At 47.1% G+C, this 21,604-nt stretch overlaps 2 protein-coding genes across 3 annotated transcripts; both read right to left on the bottom strand.

Moving 5' to 3' along the window:
* Window positions 1-6,381: 6,381 nt before the first annotated feature.
* On the bottom strand, window positions 6,382-11,847 carry LOC120675636 (squamosa promoter-binding-like protein 2). Of its 2 annotated transcripts, XM_039956839.1 has the most exons (4): window positions 11,075-11,445; window positions 10,348-11,029; window positions 8,253-8,383; window positions 6,382-7,249 (listed from the first exon to the last, which is right to left on the bottom strand). In XM_039956839.1, exons 2-4 carry the CDS (start codon window positions 10,749-10,751, stop codon window positions 6,630-6,632), a joined length of 1,155 nt encoding a protein of 384 aa, XP_039812773.1. In that variant the 5' UTR covers window positions 10,752-11,029; window positions 11,075-11,445; the 3' UTR covers window positions 6,382-6,629. The 2 variants fall into 2 exon arrangements, with proteins under 2 accessions (XP_039812773.1, XP_039812774.1); XM_039956840.1 differs by having other exon boundaries at window positions 10,348-11,847.
* A 5,580-nt stretch (window positions 11,848-17,427) lies between these two features.
* On the bottom strand, window positions 17,428-20,331 carry LOC120675108. The gene is made up of 5 exons (XM_039956198.1): window positions 20,097-20,331; window positions 19,766-20,022; window positions 19,061-19,682; window positions 17,661-18,949; window positions 17,428-17,576 (listed from the first exon to the last, which is right to left on the bottom strand). Exons 1-4 carry the CDS (start codon window positions 20,329-20,331, stop codon window positions 17,670-17,672), a joined length of 2,394 nt encoding a protein of 797 aa, XP_039812132.1. The 3' UTR covers window positions 17,428-17,576; window positions 17,661-17,669.
* Between the last annotated feature and the right edge of the window lie 1,273 nt (window positions 20,332-21,604).

Raw genomic sequence — 21,604 nt, 5'->3', positions numbered from 1 at the left:
CTCAGAAATGGTGCAAAGATGTCATTCATCAAGCCTTGAAAAGAAGCAGGGGCATTAGTAAGCCCAAATGGCATCACCAGAAACTCATAGAGACCATGATGAGTTCTGAAAGCAGTTTTTGGAATGTCTTGGGCACCAACTCTTATCTGGTGATATCCTGAACGTAGATCCAACTTAGAGAACCAACAAGATCCAGCCAATTCATCCAACAATTCCTCTACCACAGGCATAGGGTGCTTGTTTTTCAATGTAATGGAATTCAGCCTCCTATAATCGACACAGAAACGCCAGCTACCATCCTTTTTTCGTACTAGCAACACAGGAGATGCAAATGGGCTTGAGCTGGGTTGAATGATACCTTTACTAAGCATTTCCTGCAACTGCTTCTCAATTTCATTCTTCTGATCAGGAGGAAAATGATGAGCTCTTGTGTTTACTGGTTGAGCTCCTGGAAGTAATGGAATAGTATGGTCCCAATTTCTAGTTGGAGGTAAACCATCTGGTTCTTGGAAAACAGCTGAGTACTGTAGAAGAACATCCTGAACAGAGGGAGGACACTGGTGCCACTGATGCTCAACAGAAGTAACTGCATGCAGTGGGAAATCATGAGGGACTTGTCTGAATTGGACCATATGAGTCACAGCTTTTCTTCTTAAAAGGCCTTTCAGCTTGTGTCCTCCAATGGCTCTGCAAGAAGGTGGTGAAGTAGTAATGCCTTGCAATAGAATTTTCTTGCCCATGTAAGAGAATCTCATCTTTTTTAAAGCCTAGTGGACCCACATAGGACTATGACTCTCCAACCAGTCAGCCCCAAGAATTATGTCAAAACTACCCAGCTTGATGACTCTCATATACTGAGCAAAAGAATATCCCTGAGTCCACCATTGCAGCTCAGGGATCATTTGTGTACAAGAAACCGATCCTCCATCAGCAATTGTATAGAGTTCTGTAGGTATGGTGTCGACTGAACATTGCAAGGTTGTGACAATGTCCTCACTGACAAAGGAGTACTCACTACCAGAGTCAACCATAATCAGAACTTCCTGTTTCCCAATCAGGCCTCTGAACTGCATCGTTCTTCTATGTTTCTTCAGAGAGCTACTGTCATCTGAAACTGCCATCAGGGAATTCTCAGGAGGAGTGGAGATATCATCTGAATCAGATTCACTGTGATCAGTATAATCAATGACTTCAAGCAATTCTTCAATAACATGGAGAGGCACTTGGGGAGGACATTTGTGCTGTTTATTCACTTGTCGCCACATTTGAAACAAAGTCCCTTCTCTCTGCGATAAGCCATCAGAAAATCTAGTTTATCAGAGCGCTTGGGCTCCTCCACTGGTTTGCTCTCTTGACGGGATTTAGCCTTGTCCTGAGAAAACCCAACTCAGTGGACACCCTTATGCTGTTCACGCGGCTCAGATTTAGATGATGACTGAATTTTGCTCTTAGCCAGTTCATCCTCCTGCAAAATGGCAAGGGCACTAGCAGTATCAACAGAAGAAGGACGGTGTAAAGCAATAACAGATCGAATGTCATCCCGTAAGCCTCCCAGAAAGCAAGTAACAAAATAAGTGTCATCATAAGAGGGGTTATAAAGCAGGATGCTATGGGAAAGCTGCTCAAACTGCTCGTAGTACTCGGTCACAGAACCAGTTTGCTTGAGGGAATCTAATTGGCACAAGAAGGTCTGATACTGATCACGATCGAAGCAATCGCAAACAGCTTTGCACAGGGTGGTCCAACTAGTAACGCGACCACGCAACTCGTGAAATTCGGTAGCCAAGATGCGGCGACACCCGTGAAATTCAGAGCCGCGAAACGGGTTTTGAGGGACTCGGTGACTGAATAAAGCTCGAAATACATCTCACAACGATCAACCCAGAGGCGAGGATTTGTGCCATCAAACACCGGAAACTTAAGCTTGGGCACATGATTTGAACGAATGGCACGCCCAATCCCATCAGAATCAGAATCAGTGGAAGGTGGGGGATCTGGAGGCATACCCGTGACCGGGCATGGCGGATGGACTCCAAGGATCCCACCGCCATCGTCCTGGTGGCCGTTGACGTTGCCGTGCCTGCTGGGCCGCTCCGAGGCCGACGCAGATGGGCGCGTCGCCTGCTGAGGAGCCATGTTCAGGTCGAAGGGGTTGACCCAACGAGATGGTGGTTGCGGTGGTGCTGTCTGCGGACGAGGAAGAGCAGCAGGTGGCGGGGCGGATTTGAGTCGAAGAAGCCGCGACTCTATGCGCTCAGAGTGCGCCAGCAACCTGCCGGTCGCGTCCTCGGTAGAAGTCCGCCATGTTTCCAGGCTTGACAACTTGTCCAGCGCTTGGGTCATCAGCAATTCGAAGCTGTCAAACTTCTTCGTGAGATCATCCATGGCGGAAGTCATGTGGCCTTCAAACTTGGTAGGCTTCCGCGGCGCCAGATCGCGCAGTTGAAGACCCCACCGTGCTGAGCGCCCGTTCCGGGACTAAACCTAAGCGGCGCGAGAGGATGGTGGACGACGGCGCCGGAACGGCTAACCGGCGTTATGCGGTGTCCGCCGCCGACTGGGAGTCGGTGGGCGGGACGAGGACGCCGGCGTCGGGAGTGACGCGGCGGAGCAGACCTAGAACACCGAGGTGGGTTCAGATCAGGAACGGGAAGAAAACTAGCACGAATCAGGAGAAAAAATTTGGGGGATCGGTGGGTAACGGCTCTGAGTACCAATTGTTAGAATCCAGAGGCAATCCGAGGGAAGAAAGAGGGTGATTCGGAGAAGAAACGAGAAAGAAGCGGCAGCAGGGGAAGAACAAGAGGAAAAGCAGAGAGGAAGCAACGGAATATTCTTGTCTTCTGTTATTCGTTACCCCGAGTAGGACACCGGGTCTCAGTTTTAAACGGCACAGTCACAGGCCGACTGGCTGGCCATAGCTCAACATGAGCTGGCGAAGAAATGGGCCAAGCCCAAATAACCAATACGGCCCGCTACTACTATGAGGCCCTGACACGCCGCCCACCGCCAGACCATTGTGATTGTGACCAAGCCGCGACCATCCTCTTCTCTCCCTCCTCTATTTATAAAAAAAAATACGTGTAATATTTTTATCTTATAAAAAGCAGATTCAAGAATATTTATAATAATCTAATTATGTATTATAAATATTAATATATTTTAATATATATTTAATTAAAGTTATTTTTATGTCAAATTAAAGTTATTTTTAGAAAGCGTAAGTGAGATATTTAGGGACGGTGGCTAGAGCATTTCCAACAGTTTGGTAAATTTAGTTTTCCAAATCATATTGTTCACCAACTCGCAAGAGTTTGCCACAATTCACTCTCAAAATCCAAGTTTCAGTTATTTAAATGCAATAAAGGAAAAAAAGGACACACTTTTTTTGCAAAGTGAGCATAAAATTTTTCGTAAATTAACCAAGCCTATATATTATATATATAAATCTATGCCATTTACATATCGCTCCATCCACTCCTAGATCGACGCAGCGAAGCTGCTGGGAGCGCCGGCAACCAGCGCGACCTCGTTGCCGTTCCCGGCCTGTTGAACTTGGTGACCAGCGTGGCCTCGTTGCAGTTCCCATCGACGCGGGACCAGCACCGTCGGGGACCGTGTGACCGGACCGGAGCCAAAGGCGGAGAAGAAGTGGAGGTCGCCCCCGCGGGCAGCCATGAGCGCGGCGACGAGGATGTGCGGCTCCCCCGACGGTGTGCGCTCCCCCGACGCGCGTGTATTTGTGCGGATTGGTGGGTATTTGTGAATTAGCAAAAGATAGATGTTTTTTTTTCTCATTTTTACCGAAAAGATAAGGATGGGGCAGCCCTTCAAGTTAGAATATTTAAACTTTGTCCAAAAATTTCAATTTTTTTAATATGAAACGTGCATTTTAAACTTAAACCTTGCTGAATATTAGCCCCTTGGTTGATTTATTTATCAGAAAATAATATGAAAAAGTTGTTACCATGATAACATACAAGTATAAAAGTGTTTTGTACTCCCTCAGGTTGGTAAAGGAACCCGTTTTGAATAAGATTTGGATCAGGCTTTGGAATATAAATCATGACTAACTTTTGACTTTCGAAATGTGAAAATCATATGGATAGATTTATTTTTGGAATATATACTTTCATAAAAGTATAATATAGATCACTTTTTAATAAATATTTTTGAACAAATATGTAGTAAAAGTTACGCTTTGGCCCTAAACCGCAAACGACGAGCAGCAGCTGCTGGCGCTGCCGCCGCCACCCAGGAGCAGCAAGCGCAGCGGCAAAGGGCAAAGAAGAGCAGGCTTGGGAAAGAAGAGTCTGCTGCACCACTGCGGGACGGGGCCACGGGACTGGAGGCCAGTGCAGGTGCAGCTGGACCGGGCAGGGCGCTTGCGCCTGTGCGGAGAGGGACGCCACGGAATGGTGTATCTTTTCGAGATAAAAAGCAAAAAAAAATTGCATCTTTCCAACGGCAGTTTTGGACTCCTGGGAGCAGAAGCCCTCTGTAGTTCGATGTTTTTATTTACTAGTACTCCTAAAAGGATAGATGTGTTCAAAGTCTAACTAGTATTTTAAATTGAACTAATTTTTTAAAAATGGTTAATTAAAAAATTGTCATATAGTATCCAGGAATTTCTGAAGCCCTTGCTAGTTCCTGTAGTAGCAGTGTGCTCCTGCATGCTATCAGCTATGCAAAATGCATGTAGTGCAGCATGCATGCATCTGCACATGCACCATGCCTACATTAGTTTGTTCGACTACTACCTTGGGTATACCCCTAGATAGACTGCCGAGTATAATCAATCTACAGTGGCACGCCAGGTAGGGGGTGTGCATATCGACTCCATGGCAAGCAAGGCACCGATTTTTTCAAGCTCCGTGATTCCGGCTCTGGGGATGACATTCACCGTCGGCAACATCACTTGGACCCGCGGAGACGGCGCAGATCCAATCTGTGTCAAACGGGCCATCAGTTACCGCCGGGTCGATCGCTTGCTCCATCGACCCTACTGAAGGCGCCGACTTCATGGCGGCGGCTCAGATCCAATCTGGGCGGGCAATTCTTCACCTACTACGTCTCCGGTTGCACGCCCGGAGACACGACCACCACTTCCTCGCTACGAGCCCCGGTTCAACCATGACATCGACCACCTGCTCGAAGGCTTCGATCGCATCGACCCCCCCCCCCCTCAGAACTACATGCTGTGACAAGTCTTTTAAACTAGGACAATCCACGCGCCTGCTGCGTGAGTTCCACTGAATTTAAAGAAAGATAGCACGAAAGAAAGAAAAATGAAAAGGGAAAAATAAAAAACTGCTCCAGCTCAACCCCATCGAAAAAAAATCAGCCCAGGTCCACCGGCCACCGCCGCCGGCAGCCGGATCCGCCGCCCGCGCGCCTCCTCCTCGACGCCGCCGGCCCGATCCACCACCGTCCGGATCTGTCGCCTGTACGCCAAGTTCCGCCAGGGCGGAGGCCTGCAGCGACCGGGATGGAGCGGGGGGAGGGGGAGGGTGGCGGGGACCTTGACGGACGGCGGAGCGGATCAGATTCACCTCCGGCACGCCGCGGGTTGGATCCCCCGCCGGCGGTAGGGCGGAGCGGACGGCAAGGTTCGCAGGGTCGGCGACGGGGGAGGGGGTCGAGAGGTGGGGAACCCGGGATGGGGCGGCGGCCAAGGGAGCGCGGCCGGCGGCAGCGGAGGAGAGCGGTGGAGGGGGCTGAGGCGCAGAGGGCGGTGACCTGCGGCGGGGGCGGAGGGCAGCGGTGCGGCGGCGGGGGCGCTAGGGTTGGGGTTTGGGGAGGGGGAGGGGAGGGTGCGCGGGGGTGGGAGGGGTGTAGGGACAGTGGGTGTTTTTGAAAAAAAATCTGGACGGCGGGTTTGATTAAACACAAACTGAAGGGCATAGTCGCAAAATAACTAAAGAGCGGCCTGGATCACCTCCTGCGACGGATCGAACGGTCCGCGTTGGGCGTCTCCTCCAGCTGCGACACGCGGCACTCCCGGGATGACGGAGCGCTCCCAGCGCCCCATCCCCCGGGTGTATAGAGTATTCTCCCACACCCCTAGCCCTTCCAAGTTGAGGGGTCTTCTAAGGTTGATATCCCATCCCCTCCTACCCCAAACAGACGTCGGCCACTCTTGCATTTTTGTCACAGCAATAGTCATAAATTTTGGGGAAGAGGGTTTTCAGGGGCACTTCCCCTAACCAGGTGTCCTCCCAAAACAAAGTGTTCTGTCCATTGTTTACTTCAAATCTGGCTCCCCACTTTATTTTCGGCTTAATCATTTGAATATTAAGTGCAGTTTGTGTTTCTCACTGGAGTTGCGCTCTAGTTTTAGTACCAAGCAAGTGGATGGCCAAACATAACCTCCATACAAAATAAACAGAATTATCCCCAAAATTTCACAAATTCAACTGCGTAGGCTATGAAAAATACTACCCATTTACACTATTCTGGATCATAGTTTAAGGGATGTCCATAAATTAGAACTATCAGGATAAGCTGAAAGAATGGACAGGGCTTGTCCAAGTTTTCAGTATGATAAGACTACTGGTATTAGTATTACAACCGATATATTTGGTGAACAACAAAAGCGACTACCTAGCACCTGATTGATCAGAACTGGCCTACCACGATGAGAAAGGTATAGCCTGAATGGCCGCACCATCTGGGTTGTTGCCCTGATCGCCACCACTCACATGGTAATAGCCATGGTACTGCAGCTGCGTACCAGGGCCAGGAGAAGCAACTGCAGTGTGGCTGGTCGATGTGCTCAGAATGGATGCTTGCTTGCTGTCTCCCACCCTCGCGTTCGCGTAGGACATACCGGTGAGCGAGACGTCGCCGCCGTCGGGGAGCCGTGCTGCGCCGCCGTACTGCAGCGCCGCGCCGAGGGGCTGCGCGGTGGGGATCATGGTCGTCGTCTGTGCCCGTGTCGGGTTGTCTGACAGAAGAGAGAGAGCACAGTTGCCGTTGCTATGCTTGCTGCTGCCCTCTGAGGAAGCGGTGGTGATCGTGAAGGGCTGGCTGGCGAAGGCCCCTGCCGCGTCACCGCCATGGTGGTGGTCGGTCAGGAAAGGCAAGTGCTTCCGGTCCTTGCCGTGGAAGAGGGAGCCGGCACCGTTGAGGTGGAAGGGCGGGTAGTAATGGTCTTGGAAAATGTCAGCCTCCGTCTTCACGACCGGCCATTTGGGATCTGCCATGGATGAAGCGAAGAGCTGTGGGTACGATGTGAATCTTGCCACTCCTAGACAAGGCAAAAATGAACTGCAGTTAGATTTCTGGTGTTGCAGTAGATTTCTGGTGTTGCAAGTGCAGATGATATATACTAGGCCAGATCAGCATTCACCAGGTAGCCAATGTATCAACATTGCACGTACAGGGCCAAGTTTATTCAGGGATGAATTTGATTTGTGATTAACCATGGTAAAATGAAGTAAAAGCCATCTTTCTCTGATATTATCAGTTCATTGCCCATAATTGTTTTCACAAGTAGGGAGCTTTTGAGGAATTCATGTGCATATATGTTCCAGATTGGTTATTGATACAGGTGTTTCTTGGAAAAGGGGCACCCAAAGACCCAACTAAACTGAAGATTATGTTACTAGCTGGTTTCAGCGATATTCACATGCATGAAGTTTCAGAGAAATTTCTAGGCCACACAAATATATTCCGGATTGGTTATTAGTACAGGTATTTCTTGGAAATGGCCAACCAAAGACTAACTAAACTGTTGTTGCTTCCGAACAGCAGCCTAGGTTCATCATGGTAGTGCAGGATTAGTACTAGGCAAGCTCCCTTTCCCCACCTCTTGGTTAAGAACAACATTTGATTGTAGCACTTGGCACTTGCAATGTGCGAAATGAATTTTGGCATAGTGCTGACAGGTGAGGACTCGGTTCAGCATACGATCAATCAAATGCAAGTTACTGATCCTCAAAGTTCAATAAGCTGTGCCTCAGCTCAGCTCACAAAATATGAAAATAACATAACTAATTATAAGCTGCGCTACCCGTTTGTGCCAGGTAATAATCCTAATCCAAATGCAACCTTAAAAAACAAATAATTTTCTGAAATTTCTGCTTTAATTTCCTTACATCGATCAATTCAGTGTTGTGTTCTCTATAGTTAATTCATCTCGCTAAACCTTGTGTTTGATTTCTCATGTATGTATGTTCAGTGGCAGACACATGTTCGATTCAAAAATAGAAGTGATTGCCCTGCGAGGAGCCAAGGAGAAATGAATTTACCATGATGGTTAGCAAACAAGCCTCCGGGGTTGAGAGGGTCCGGCTGCGGCTTGCGGCGCCGCCGATTGTGCCCATCAAGGCGCTTCCTGCAGCTCCTCTTCGTGTCATCGAACTCACCAAGCGAATGAAACCTGCAAGAAGAAGCAATTCCAAAGACCGTAAGGACTTGGCAACTCACCACAAGCATAAATCAGGGAAGCCGGATTCACCACATTTCAAAAAAGTTTAGTGATAAGTTCCAAAATGGCAAGTTGGTGTCACGGTGGCGGACCCGGAGTGCGGCTCACACAAGTGAAGGCGGAAAGCGGGAACGCGAAGGCGGGAAACGAAAGAGTAGCGTGTGCGTTGCGTGCGTTGTATGTGGGCCCGGTTGGCCAGTGAGAGAGGGAGAAACGGTGTATAACACCGCACAGCTGTAACAAACGATTATCGATTTGCATTTTGAACTCTGGTTCTCGGGACAGGGTGTCCTCGGCCCGTCCCCGTATCTCTCTGCTTCCTCTTGCGTGCGTGCTCACGTCGCCCGCGATCGCCGCCGGCCAAGGGTGTGTGACAGTTGGTTCCTAAAGAAAAACACTGGCCTTGTTTGGTTTCAAAGCGCTACCTAGCGCTACAAAAGAATCTCGCATGCATGGTGTGCTAAATGAAGTCTATTTACAAAACCTTTTCAGAGATGGATGTAACTTTTCGCGATGAATCTAATGATGGTAATTAATTGATGATTTGCTACAGTGATGCTACAGTAACCATCCTCTAATCGCGCGGTCAAAGACCTCATTAGATTCTTTAGGGTCACTAGCGCGGGGTTCTGGAATTGGTTTTGTAAACTGACTTTATTTGACACCGTAATTAATGGTCAAAGTGGCACTATTCACTAGCGCTAGAATCCTAGCGCGCATCCAAACAAGGCCACTGCTGGGTTATTGACTCCGATCTGGTCAACTCTTCAAGGTATCAACTACAGTCTACAGCGAACATACTGCAGACCCGAAACCAAATCCTCGTAACCTTCACGGCACGCTCTGGGAAATTCAGAACTTGATGATGATTCTGAATGAGGAGAAGACAAACCGAGCTACCCCTACCTGGGAATTCAGGCCCTTCTCTTCTAGAACACAAGATCCATCGGAATATGTACCTGATTGAGGCCTTTGAAAACAAAATTATGGAATGTGGAAAGCATGGGCAAGCCACGCAGACAACGACGACGACAGGGACACACACGCACACATCGGAGAGCAGGAGGGAAAAAATTGTTGTCCGAGTGAGACTGACAAGGACGGGAGGCAGGGACCCTCAGCTCAAAGTCCAGTTCCATTGCATCTGCCGCGCTGCCCCTTGGTCTGCGGTGTCGTAGGGACACCCTGCGAGCACGGGCTCGCATGCAGCGGCAGCCAAGCACTAGCAGCCGGCCTGACGGTGGGTGGTGTTCAGACCTTGACAAACAAATTCAGGACCAGGAGCTGGGATTGCAGGCTAATCCCACGTTTACAACTGTAATAGGAGTCCGGTCGTCAGGCTCAATTCTACTGTAAGTTTGGCTGTCCAAATCGTGCTACTGGAATAATTCTGCTCCAACTTTTGCATAAAAATGGGATCTTTGGTCGGCGTTGCTTTGCTTGCAGTGTTTAGTAGGTTTATTACTTCTGCATTTGACCGTGCCGTGCGTGCGAGACAGACGGATGCCGGAAGTTTTGGCTGTCGCACGTCGTTCAATCAATGGCAAAGCGCCAAACATCACGATGGCAATTAAAGGGACACATACAGGAGCTGCTGCAGCTGACAGCGAGTTCTTGGTCGCCCAAGCAAGCGGTCCAGTGATCCTGAAGCTAAACCGCCGTGTTTAGTGCAGAGCAGTACGGTTGTACGTGGTGGTAATTAACTAGTAGTAGGAAAATAATTCACCCCCCGGGAAGGAACACGGATGCATACAAGAAAAAAAACACGCATGCGACAGCCATGGACAGACAGAGGCTGTGGCATCTAGAGCTCGGACTGAATTATTTGAGCAAGAAACCAAAAGAGAATCATGAGTTTGAAGGGGAGGAAGGAATCCAAGAATAAGTATGGTGCATGGGATGTACGAGGGGTGAACCTGCTGCACTGCTGGCAGAAGCGCTGCTGCTGGCCGGCGACGGTGACGACGGGCGTCTTGGAGTGCGCCTCGCAGACCTTGTGCCGGCGGTGGTAGTCGCGGCCCTTGGACAGGTCCGCCGCGCAGCCCACCACGGAGCACGCCGGCACCGCCTGCTGCGCCTGTCCCGGGCGCGGCCGCTTCACCGGCGCGGACGACGACGGCCGCGGCGGCGCGGGCGGCGACGGCAACGGGGCGGGCACCGGCGCCAGGGCCCCCGCCCTCCAGCTCGTTGGCCCGCCCAGCTTCAGGTCCAGCGCCCCGCCTCCGCTGGAGCCGGCGGCCGCGACGACACCGACCCCGCTGCTGGGGCCGACTACCGTGCCCAGGTCCCACGCAGGGAGCATCTTGGCGTCCCAGTCCATGGCAAGACCACCGCTGCGTGTCTCGGGATCTTCTCTTCTATCGGGACGCACAGAGAAGGGCGGCCCTGCCGGCTGGTTTGCAGCTAGCTCGCCCTGGCTAGCGATGGCTGCTTGAAAGGAAACTGCGACCGCCTGCAGCGAAGGAAGCACAGGTCGTCGGAGACAACTGAATTGCTGCTCCCCCGAAGAGTAAGGAAGGGACCAAAAAGAAAAGCTGATTGCGAGCAAAAGCTCCGGGAGGAGGACAGGAGGGGCGGGAAAAGGAATGGATGAGGAGCAGAAATGGAGAGAGAGAGAGAGAGAGAGAGAGAGATCACAGCAGCTGCGACAGCATGCAATTAAGAATCCAAGAACAGCAGGCGGCACCCGCCACCAAGGGGAGCTGAGGAAGGCGGGGAAGGAAGAGATCAGGGAGCGAGCCAGCTGCAGTGGGGGGTTTAAAGCGAGGGGAGAGGAGCGGAGGGGAGGACAAGGAGTCAAGGTCCAAGGACTGAGGACACGGATGGATGGATGGATGGATGGCTGCTGGCGGGACGCAGCGTCCCCGTAGAGAGGAGGAAAGGCCCGAGCGAGCGAGCAGGAAGGTCGGAGATGGAAGGAGAGGGAGGGACAGTGGTGGCAGACAGCACAGGAGGAGACTCCTATTGGAGGACTCCAAACTCCAAGGGTGGCAATAATTGCCGAGAGCTGGGGCAAAATTTTTCTTTTTTGCAACTAAACGGGCTCTTACCAATGCCAGTGACATACACAGTGAGAGAAGGTGCGTGTGGTTGGGGGAGTAGGTAGGTGGGAGGAAGAAGAAATGAACAAACTACAAGGAGATGTGGGGTGAAAATTCAGAAAGAAAAAAAAAACACAGCAGCAGCTACTCCATGTATCTGGATGGAGCAAGGAGACGAGAGGAGGAAGAGCCAGAACCAATGAAGCACAGGGAGGATTCGCCCTCTTTGGTGGTTGCTGCTAGCTGCTGCCTTTCCTTCCTTTGCTCTCTCGGCATCAGCCTAGTAGTAGGCTTTGCCTCCTTGAGGGTTGCTTTTTTTTTTAGGGGTGGAAGGAAGCTCGTTCAGTGCAGCTTTAATTTTCTCCCTGTTGTGCACCAACAAATGGGCAAGATGAGCTAACCAGCTGCCCGCACCACTCCCCTTAAAATACTGCTAATAGAGTCTCTTCAGAGAGAGATGGGGTGAGAAGGACTAATTAGGCCCTGTTTAGATTTTTACATGTAAACGCAAAAAAGCCGTAAATGCATTAAAGTGAAACAGAATTTTACTAATTTGAAGTATTAAATGAAGTCTATTTACAAAACTTTGTGCATGGTTGGGCTGTAAATCGCGAAACGAATCTAATGAGCCTACTTAATCCATGATTTGCAACAATGATGCTACAGTAATCATCCGCTAATTATTGATTAAACATGGATTAATTAGCATCATTAGATTCGTCTCGCGATTTCAACCCATCTATGTAAAAAGTTTTGCAAATAGACTTTATGTAGTACTTCAAATGTCCTCTTTACATCTTTACACAATTTTACAAAATGAACTAAACCCCCCTTAAGTGCAGGGCTCCTCCCTTCACCTTTTGTAGGGGGGTTGGAGGCAGGGAAAAAGTACAAAAGTTGGGAAAGGGATGGATACGGTCTACGGAGGAGCTAGGGCAAGGAAAATGAGGGGGGTAGGCAGCGCCATAGCTTTCTTTCCTTCTTTCTTTTCTGTGTTGTTGTGTTTGCAGCTGCTTCTGTGCTGCCTCATCTCAGCTGACATGATCATGTTCACAAATCACAGCCACAGGACCATCATGAAACCTGGTATTGCTTCCTGCACTTCCAAAAGTGTACATCCATTCTCAAATGCATCATCTGGCTATGGACACTGGTTTCTTTTCTAGTTCCCCTAGGGTTTGTACTACTATATACAATTTCAAACATTTAAACATGTGGTCTTTGTCATAGATTTTGATGTAGCGTATAGAATAGCTTCACCTAGTTAACAGGGCATTTGTTGGGAATGGCAGTAGTAGAGGTAGAAAGCAATATTATGACATGTCGCAATATGATATTATTTTCGAGATTCGCTCCAATATATAGTACGCGTATCTCATCGCTTTTCAACGGTAAAAGTACATGCTCCACACTTTAAAATACAGGGATCAGCAAATTGGCTTTCATGGAACTAAAACGAACTAATAACTTATTCCTAGTTGTGAGCAGCAAAGGACTTTGATTGCTACTACCCGGAAAAAGTAACATATATATTCTTAAAGCACCTAGGCTGAAGTTCCAGGCTTGTGAATATTGTGGCGTGTCCTACTAGCCGCCGCCTTGTGTTCATGACTGTGGTCCCTCTAGCAAAGCAGAGGTATTTGCGCCTTCTTTAGCATAGTTTTATTCCCCTAACGAAGATTATTAATGTCCGCTGCCGATGCACCTACGTGAGGTCCAAGTTCCAAGTCTTAACTTGTATAGCCGCTGTTCTGCCTTTCCTAGTTTTCACACGTTGACCAATGGTCAAGAGTCGTATCGTCTTCACGGCAGTAGTACTACTAGTAATCTACTAGTCCCCTCTGGCCGTGTTTGGTTTTTTTCATGGAATTACTGTAGCACGCTTTCACAGCTAATTTAGAGTATCAAATGAAGTCTGATTACAAAACCACCTCCACAACCCCCTTAAATCGCGAGACGAATCTAATGAGGCTTTTGACCGCGTGATTCGAGGATGGTTACTGTAGTATCACTGTAGTAAATCATCGATCAATTACCGTCATTAGATTCGTCTCGAAAAGTTACACTCATCCCTGAAAAAGTTTTGTAAATAGACTTTATTTAGTACTCTATGTAGACATTCGTCTTTTTGTGTAAACTTGATTTGATGGCTTACCAAACACGCCCAGAGAGAGTTTATTTTTGTGTTTGCCTTTACCCCACGAAGACCTAGAATTTGTAACAGCGTGTTGGCGAGGGTTAGGACGGTAAATTAATGGTCTAGGCATCCGAGACCCGGGCCTGGTCAAAAGCTTTGGTCGAAGGAGATATTTATGTTACGAGGCAAATTTAGGTCCTTGTTTATTTTTGTCTTTCTCTCTTCTTTTTAGCTTCCAATGAAACTTCTTTTTTTTTTGCGAAACTTGACGGGTTAACCAGAAAGGACATCCAACAGTTTGTTTTGATGACATAATGTGCACTTATATCTTATCTTACTAGTTACTACTACTGATTGAAGACTCTCTTGAAGCATTCACATGAAACCATCTAGAATTCTACGTAAACACTCTAAAAAATATAGAGAAATTCTTAGAAAAATTAGAAGCGTCTAACCTTCAATCCGATCTAATCACAATAGCATTGGATCTGCTATCTATTCTAATAAATAATCCAACTCTGATATTATGAAAATAGACTAAACTAATCCCTAATCTTCATATAAATTACCCATATATACCATTATAAAAATAATGCAAGTAACTCCCTAAAATTTCATATAAACTATCCATTTGTATTATTAAAAAGTTAAAGTAACCCTAAATCTAAACCAAAATTATATAATTGTAAAAATATTAAAGTCACCAACATAAAATTCTAAATTACTATTTTTATAATTATTAATATATTATTTATGATATGTGTTACCATATTCATGTATGATGTAAGAGATAAGAATATCAATTCACAAACAAGTAATTCCACTAAATATATATCAAATGCATATGGATGTGTGATGCGAAATGAAATCTATTACAATTAGATAATGATAAATATATACTTTAAAATATATGTTAAAATATTTAATATATTAAAGAGGTTGTGAGAAAATAATTATAATTAATTGTTATAAATTTTATTTTAAATTAATTCTAGTTAGTCCAAGCAGATAGTCAGTTGTCTTTAACAGTGGGCAAGATTTCAAATTTGCAGTGTCGTGGGATTTTGGGAAGAAAGAATCAACGGACTTTTTTAAGTAAAGAATCAACTGACTCCGAGGAAAGGGGAAAAAATGAACTCTGAGGGCACTCCCAATGGAGTATTAATGGTAGTTTCTATCTCTATTAAATAGTTTGTCAAATCAGCAAAATGGTGATATGGCAGCTTAATTAATAAGAAAAGAGAGCACAAATCATAGAAATGGTTTCCTCATGGAGAAACCATGTCTACTCTTGACCCAATGCACAAGAAACCATGAATTTATTATTGGGGAGAAACCACTAATTTCTATGGAGTTAATGCAACGCTTCCCATTAGTGGAATTGAGAGAGAGAAAGAGAAAACAATTATTATTCAAAGACACTGAAAAATGGTTTCTATAGATGATTTTTTTTTCAATGGAAACCGTGTTAGCTTAGGCCAGTCAGGTCTATCCAGGGCCAGACCAGGATTCGGCTGTGGCGCAGTACTGTGGATAGTGCCACTGCAGACAGATACAGTAGAGAGTAGACTAGTAGTAGAGTAGAGTTGCGGATGCGCCCAGGCAGAAGAGACATGTCAGCGGGGATGCACATGTGAGAAACAGCCAATGGGGTTTTGTGATACAACTACTAGTACCTGAACTACTACCACAGCTGCATGCTGTGCCGTACTGGTACTGTAGCGGTATCAAGCACAAGCAAGGTCAGCCTCTGTTCTTCTCAAGCTTTGATCCAAAGTTTTTTTTTTTGGGGACATGCAGCGGAGTACTCCTAGAGTAGAGTAGGAGGACAAAAAGGAAGCCATGGGTAGCCTAACAAGGCGGCTGCATGTCTTGGCTTTGACCGTTATACAGTGCGCGAGTGACCACCGTCCATCCCCGACATTCCAGAAACAAGGGCCATATGTTTGGTTATATGTCAAATCACAATTTGCACAAAAAGATAAACGTCCGCATGGATTACTAAATGAAGTCTATTTGCAAAATCTTTTTAGGAATGGATGTAAATTTTCGAGACGAATCTAATGAGCCAAGTTTCATCATGATTGTCTACAGTGATGCTACAGTGACCGCGCTCAATCATCCTCTAATCATGCGGTCAAATGACTCATTAGGTAGAGCAACTGCTACAGTACCATAGTTATGTAGGTAATTTTGTAATTAGACTTTATTTAATACCCCTAATTAGTGGTCAAACATCATTTATCTCTCATCAAAATATTTTCACACTTCAACCAAACATGGCCCTAAAAAAACGCAGCGGCATCCGGCATGTGAGCAACGGCAAGTGCAAGGAATTAGAAATCCGTCACGTTGCCTCCTCTCCTCCCTCCATGGCATTGACCCCCGGGGGACTCATGCTTGGGTTTCCCCGCTGCCATCATCATGGGCTGGCTATGGCTGCTGGCTTGTGTACGCCGCTGGTGTTGCTGCAAGCCTCTGCCCGTCTGCCTCTGCAAGGAAGGAGAAAGCTTTGGGTGACGTGGCTCTGTTTGGTTATCAGTAGCACAAATAGCGCAATATTTGCAAAACCGTTTTAGAAATGGATGTAACTTGAAGGTAATTAATTAATAATTAGCTACAGTAATGCTACAGCAACTATCCTCTAATTGTGCGGTCAAAGACTTCATTTGATTCGTCTCGCAAAATAACGCAGGAGTTGTGTAGTTAGTTTTGCAAACTATCTTCATTTAATACTAATAATTAACGATCAAAGTGTTTGTGCTACTTCTACCAAACACGAGGAGGCAGGTGGGCTGGGCTGGCTGGATTGGTCAAGTCACCCAAGTCCCATCTCCATCTCATCTGCTGATCTGCGGCTCCCTCCGCGTCGTCCTGTTTGGCCGGCCGTGTCGTGCTCTTTTTCGGGTTGCCTGCTTTCTGCCGCGGCATGCAGCTCTGGCCACCATTGGGGCCCCGGCCCCAAGCTGCTGCGTGCGTGCGGGCATGCATGTGTGGACAAGCATGCAATTCACTGCCGCGTGCGGCCCCAAGCTACTTGACTATTCGATTCGCCAGCAGCACATGCGTGCCACGACGCACTCACTGCCGCGTCGGGTATGTATTGTAGGGGTAGCATAGCCATGGAGACTGGCCAGCAAGCAGCGGGAGAGTAGTAGTAGATAGATGGAGCCGCAGGCGCTGCTGCCTTGCCTCCTGCCTCAACAGACAGTGATTCCGTTAACAACACGGCCCAAGCTAGTTGCGTGACGAGGCATGGCATGCAAAATTCCACCAACAACGTGACCAAACCAGTACTCGTTAGCCACGTTCTGCAGTCTCCCTTCCCTTGGAATCCCGGCCTAGTACTTTACTGGTTCACACATGACATGCATGCTGCATGTATCGTGGTTAAGTTTAAAAGTCCAGAGAGGCGACCGACGACCAGGGTTCTCCTTTTCGTTTTTGGACCGAATCCCGCCATCCGGCGGAAACGGAATTCCGGGCGAAATTTCGCTAAATTTCGGTAATTCCGACCGAAATGGGTTTTTGAATTCGAAAAACGAAATTTCGTTGCATTCCGACCGGAATTTCGGTTTTCCCGACCGGAATTTCGGTAATTTTGACCGAAATTTCGGTTTTGTCACCGTAAAATGATGCAAATTAACAGAAAATGATGTGTACATATGGAAAAATTGAAAATTTTGGCAAAATTTCCCCTGATTATGTGTATATTGACAGTTTATAATGCATAACATATATATAACTCCACAAAACAATGACAAATACACCATTTAACACATAACTCATGTCCAAAGTCCACACATACAACGTAATACATCCAAAGTCCATTACAATTATTACACATAACTCATGTCCAAAGTCCACACATAGAACGCAATACATCCAAAGTCCATTAGAATTATTACAATCCAAAGATACAAAAGAGGCAAAGGCATAGTCCAGAATAATCCATGTAGCATATTCTCTGCATTTAAATATTTATGTGAAATAAATTAAATAAGTAGAGGAAGCAAAACGTATAGATAATTTCTGTTGATAGGATAAGTACCTGCATTCTTCAGTCCTCAAATCTCTCTCCCGGTGGTCCCTCATACGGCTCGTCTGTTGGTGGCAAATACACGTACGTAGGTGGGTGATGTTGCAACTGTGGAGCTCCATATGGTAGGTAGCCGTGATAATCCAAATAAGGCAATGCTGCAACTGCCTGCGGAAGTGGCGGGTTCACCACCCCTGGTGGTGGCCACAGAAAGCCCCCTGCAGGGGGAGAAGTACTGTAAGGGTTGTAGTACTGACCACTGGAGGCAGAGTTGGAGCTATCTTCATCATATGCAAGTGGGGCCTGTCGACCATGTCGACTTGTCGATGTTGTTTGTCGTTGTGAAGTAGGTGCTCCATGATCTGTATCTTGTGTTGCATGGGTGAAGTCCTCCTCCCCAGTGAACCTTATAGTAGGAGATATACGATAACCACCACTTTCGCCATCACCATCATCATCATCATCACCATCATCATCACCATCACCATCACCATCACCATCACCATCACCATCACCATCATCATCATCATCATCATCATCATCATCATCATCATCATCATCATCATCACCAATGTCCTCACCACCACTAGGCTCAGGTGTGGTATCGTCACTACCTAACTCCTCCTCAGTGCGTGGTTTCTTCCCTTTTCTCATTTCGGGACCAATCTTAGTCTTCCTTTTTCCCAGATGTGTGTCCCCAATTGTTTCTTCGGCCCATGTCTCCACATCTTCATCGTGACCATGAGAAGAGCCTATGTCAGTGAACATCTGGCTCGGCAATGGAGTGTCAGTGAAGTCTGAGTCTTCATCAAATGCTGGGTCTCCATTGGACCTTGAAAGCTTCATCCAATTTTGAATTGCTGATGACTGCCGGTACAAAGAAAGATCCATGAAACTGCTAACTGGATCATAGTCATATGGATCGGCCCCTCTAGTAGCACGTTGCAGACGCAAGCGGAGGTTGTAGTTCACAAAGACCAATTTATCCAATTTCTGGTGGCTCAACCTATTGCGCAGTTTGGTGTGGATGTAAGCAAAGGTGCTCCAGTTCCTTTCACATCCACTAGAGGCTGCACACTGCGACAACAAGCGTCGAGCGACCCTTTGCAACACTGGTGTATCTCCCCCAAATGTTGCCCACCAAGCAGCTGGTGAAGTTTTCCGGTCAATGGCCATTCGCCTAGCAATGTCACTAGAGAACTCACCTTGCTTCGTCCTGAATATTTCAAATTCCTGCAATGCAATTGCTGCTGAATTAGTATTCAACATTTTCTCCAGACCGTTGCGCATTACTGCCATGACTGTCTGTGATGTGCCCAAACTATACTGCACGTAAGGGTTAAGAGCACAAGCAGTGGCCATATATGTGCCTGACATCACTGTGTTCATCCTTGCATCTATCACAGCCATGATCTTTTCAAACCGGGGGTAGTCATTGCTGAACTTGCTGGCATATGTTTGCCTCATGTTTTGATACTCCATTGTCACCTCACTCAAATTAGGTGTCTTGTCTGTGTCAGCAAATCTCAAAAACATGTACAGAGGCTCAACATCATTGATCACATACTCCATATTCGCCCACCATTGAAGACTTGTGATGCATTCGTAAATGTACCTTCCAGTTTCACTTTTGAAGTGGCGGGACCGTCGGAACTCAGGTGACACTAACCATGTCATGAACTGGTCCTTCTTCCTATACATGCTTTCAAGGAACATGTAGTTGGTCCCAAATCTTGTTACATTCCACTTGACCAACTCTCCTCCGATGGCTTCCCTCATCATGCTGTGTAAACTGTTGGAGTTGTAGAGCCAGCTGCAAATTCGTTGCGCGCTTCGAATACAAGCATCATGCTCCGGCCACTTCCCTATGTCCTTCAGCATAAGGTTGATGGTATGGGCAAGGCAAGGCTGCCATGCAATGGTAGGGAACTCATGACATATAATTTTGCAGGCTTTTTTGTAGTTCGAACCATTATCCGTGACAAGCTGAATCACATTGTGAGGCTCCACTTTCATGACCACTACTCGTATCTCCTGCACAACATTGCCAATGTGATATGCGTATGGTCCTATATTTTATGCCAAGGTGAGAACAATGCTTCGATACATGGACATACCTTCAACAAGTATTGATGGTCCTGTATTTTGTCGGACGCATTGATGGACTTCAAGAAATACATGGTGCCACCGCTATACACCAAGAAATTAATGACCGAGTTACGCATAGGCCCCGTCCACGAATCACACATGATCGTGACTCCACATTCATCCCACTCGTTCTTCCACTTCTCTATCTCTTTCTCTATCTCCTTCACATTCTCATCCAAATATTTTCCATCTATCTCCCTCCCTGATGGTATTTTGATTCCAACACCTGCGGTCATAGAAGAGAAAGCATTAAGATCACAATGAAGGATATGTAATGTAGCTCAAAATATACATTGTTACCTTGTTTCTGGGTCTCCACGATCGCAGCTTTAAAGTATGGGTCATCGACTTTCCGGCCGGGAATACCGACAGTATGGCACGCCTTCGCCCATGCCCTCCCTAGAAGCTCTCTTGATGTCCTCCCCTTGACAGTCCATGGGCCGGTATCAATCCTTTGCTGCCGTGGACCACTGCTCAACCCTAGATGGTAGTCCCTAACCCTCTCGGGGACTTGTGACTGGCTCCTTCTGAACATCGAAGGCAGCGGTCCACCACTGCCTCCAACACCACCACCCGATCCGCCACCCCTATCATATCGTGGCCCAGCTTGCTGCATAAATTCATACTCTTGGCGGGACTGGTGTAAGGCCGCTTGTAGTTCTGCATCCTCGTCGAGCCCCTGGCCTTCCTCTTTCTCTAGATCAATGTGCGGCCTCCTTGCAGATTGGTCCCTCAGGAGCTTTTCTCGGGCCCTTGCTTTAGCTCTAGCCTTGTTCCTGTCCAACTGCTCACTAAAGAAGGCCTTAACTTCGGCTGGAACCGAAGGGCAGTCCTTCACATCTTTCCCCCTATGTGCCAAATGCTCTTTGAATCTTTGAACCTTGTTGCTCCTCCCCCACTCTTCTCCTCCCTGCAATACTTGCATTTGAAACCACCCCTGATCTTTTGGCCATGCTCCCACACTAGGTCTGGCATTGTCCTACAATTACAGAAAAATAGTAAGGTGTAAGTTCATGAATAACACATGAAGTAGCAACTCATGTTCTTTTTGATGAATACCTACTAACAACCCATGAATATCACATAAACTAACAATTCATTAAAACTACCAATTCATACATTGAGACTAACATGAAAAAATTCATACATATCAACTAACTGATTTTTTCTATGCTTTCTATGTCACTTGGTCTCTAGAATCTCAAATCAACTAACTTAGATCGACATCAACAAGCATCAACATAAAAAAAAACCTTCTCATACCTTAGTTCCCGGAGCCGAGGCGAAATCCGGTCGGTTTCACCGGTTTTCCGCCGAAACCGCACCGAAATCCGCCCGGATTACGGATCCATTCCGACAGCGTCTCCCGGGAACGGTATCCGCTACACCCCGCCCGGATTTCGCCGCCTTTCCGCCGAAATTTCGGTGCGGGGAGGCGAAAATCGCCGCCGGCGGCGGAGGGGACCAGAGAGGAGAACGTGGTGGGGAAAAAAGAGCTCGGGCGACCGTCACCCCTCACGCTGACGAGCAGATAAGGTATACCTTGTTAACGGGTTAACGGGTCCACTCATCGTTAACGGGTCCGAACTCATTTAGTGATTTTAACCAATCAAATCAACTTATATTTGAACGATTTCAAGTGATAGTCGCTCAAAAATGCACCTAGTTTTTTATCATAATTTTTTCATATTTTTTTTACAAATTTTTTTAAATTTTTGAATTTTGAAACGAAATTCACCGAAAAGTAGCGAAATTCCACTTCCCGGTAACTAGCGGAAACGGAATTTTTTCCGGAATTTCGCCGAAAT

The sequence above is a fragment of the Panicum virgatum genome, chromosome 5N, assembly GCF_016808335.1.
Source record: "Panicum virgatum strain AP13 chromosome 5N, P.virgatum_v5, whole genome shotgun sequence".
Lineage (NCBI taxonomy): Eukaryota > Viridiplantae > Streptophyta > Magnoliopsida > Poales > Poaceae > Panicum > Panicum virgatum.
The sequence above is the reverse complement of the archived record's forward strand: the minus strand, read 5'-3'. Positions and strand labels throughout refer to the sequence as shown.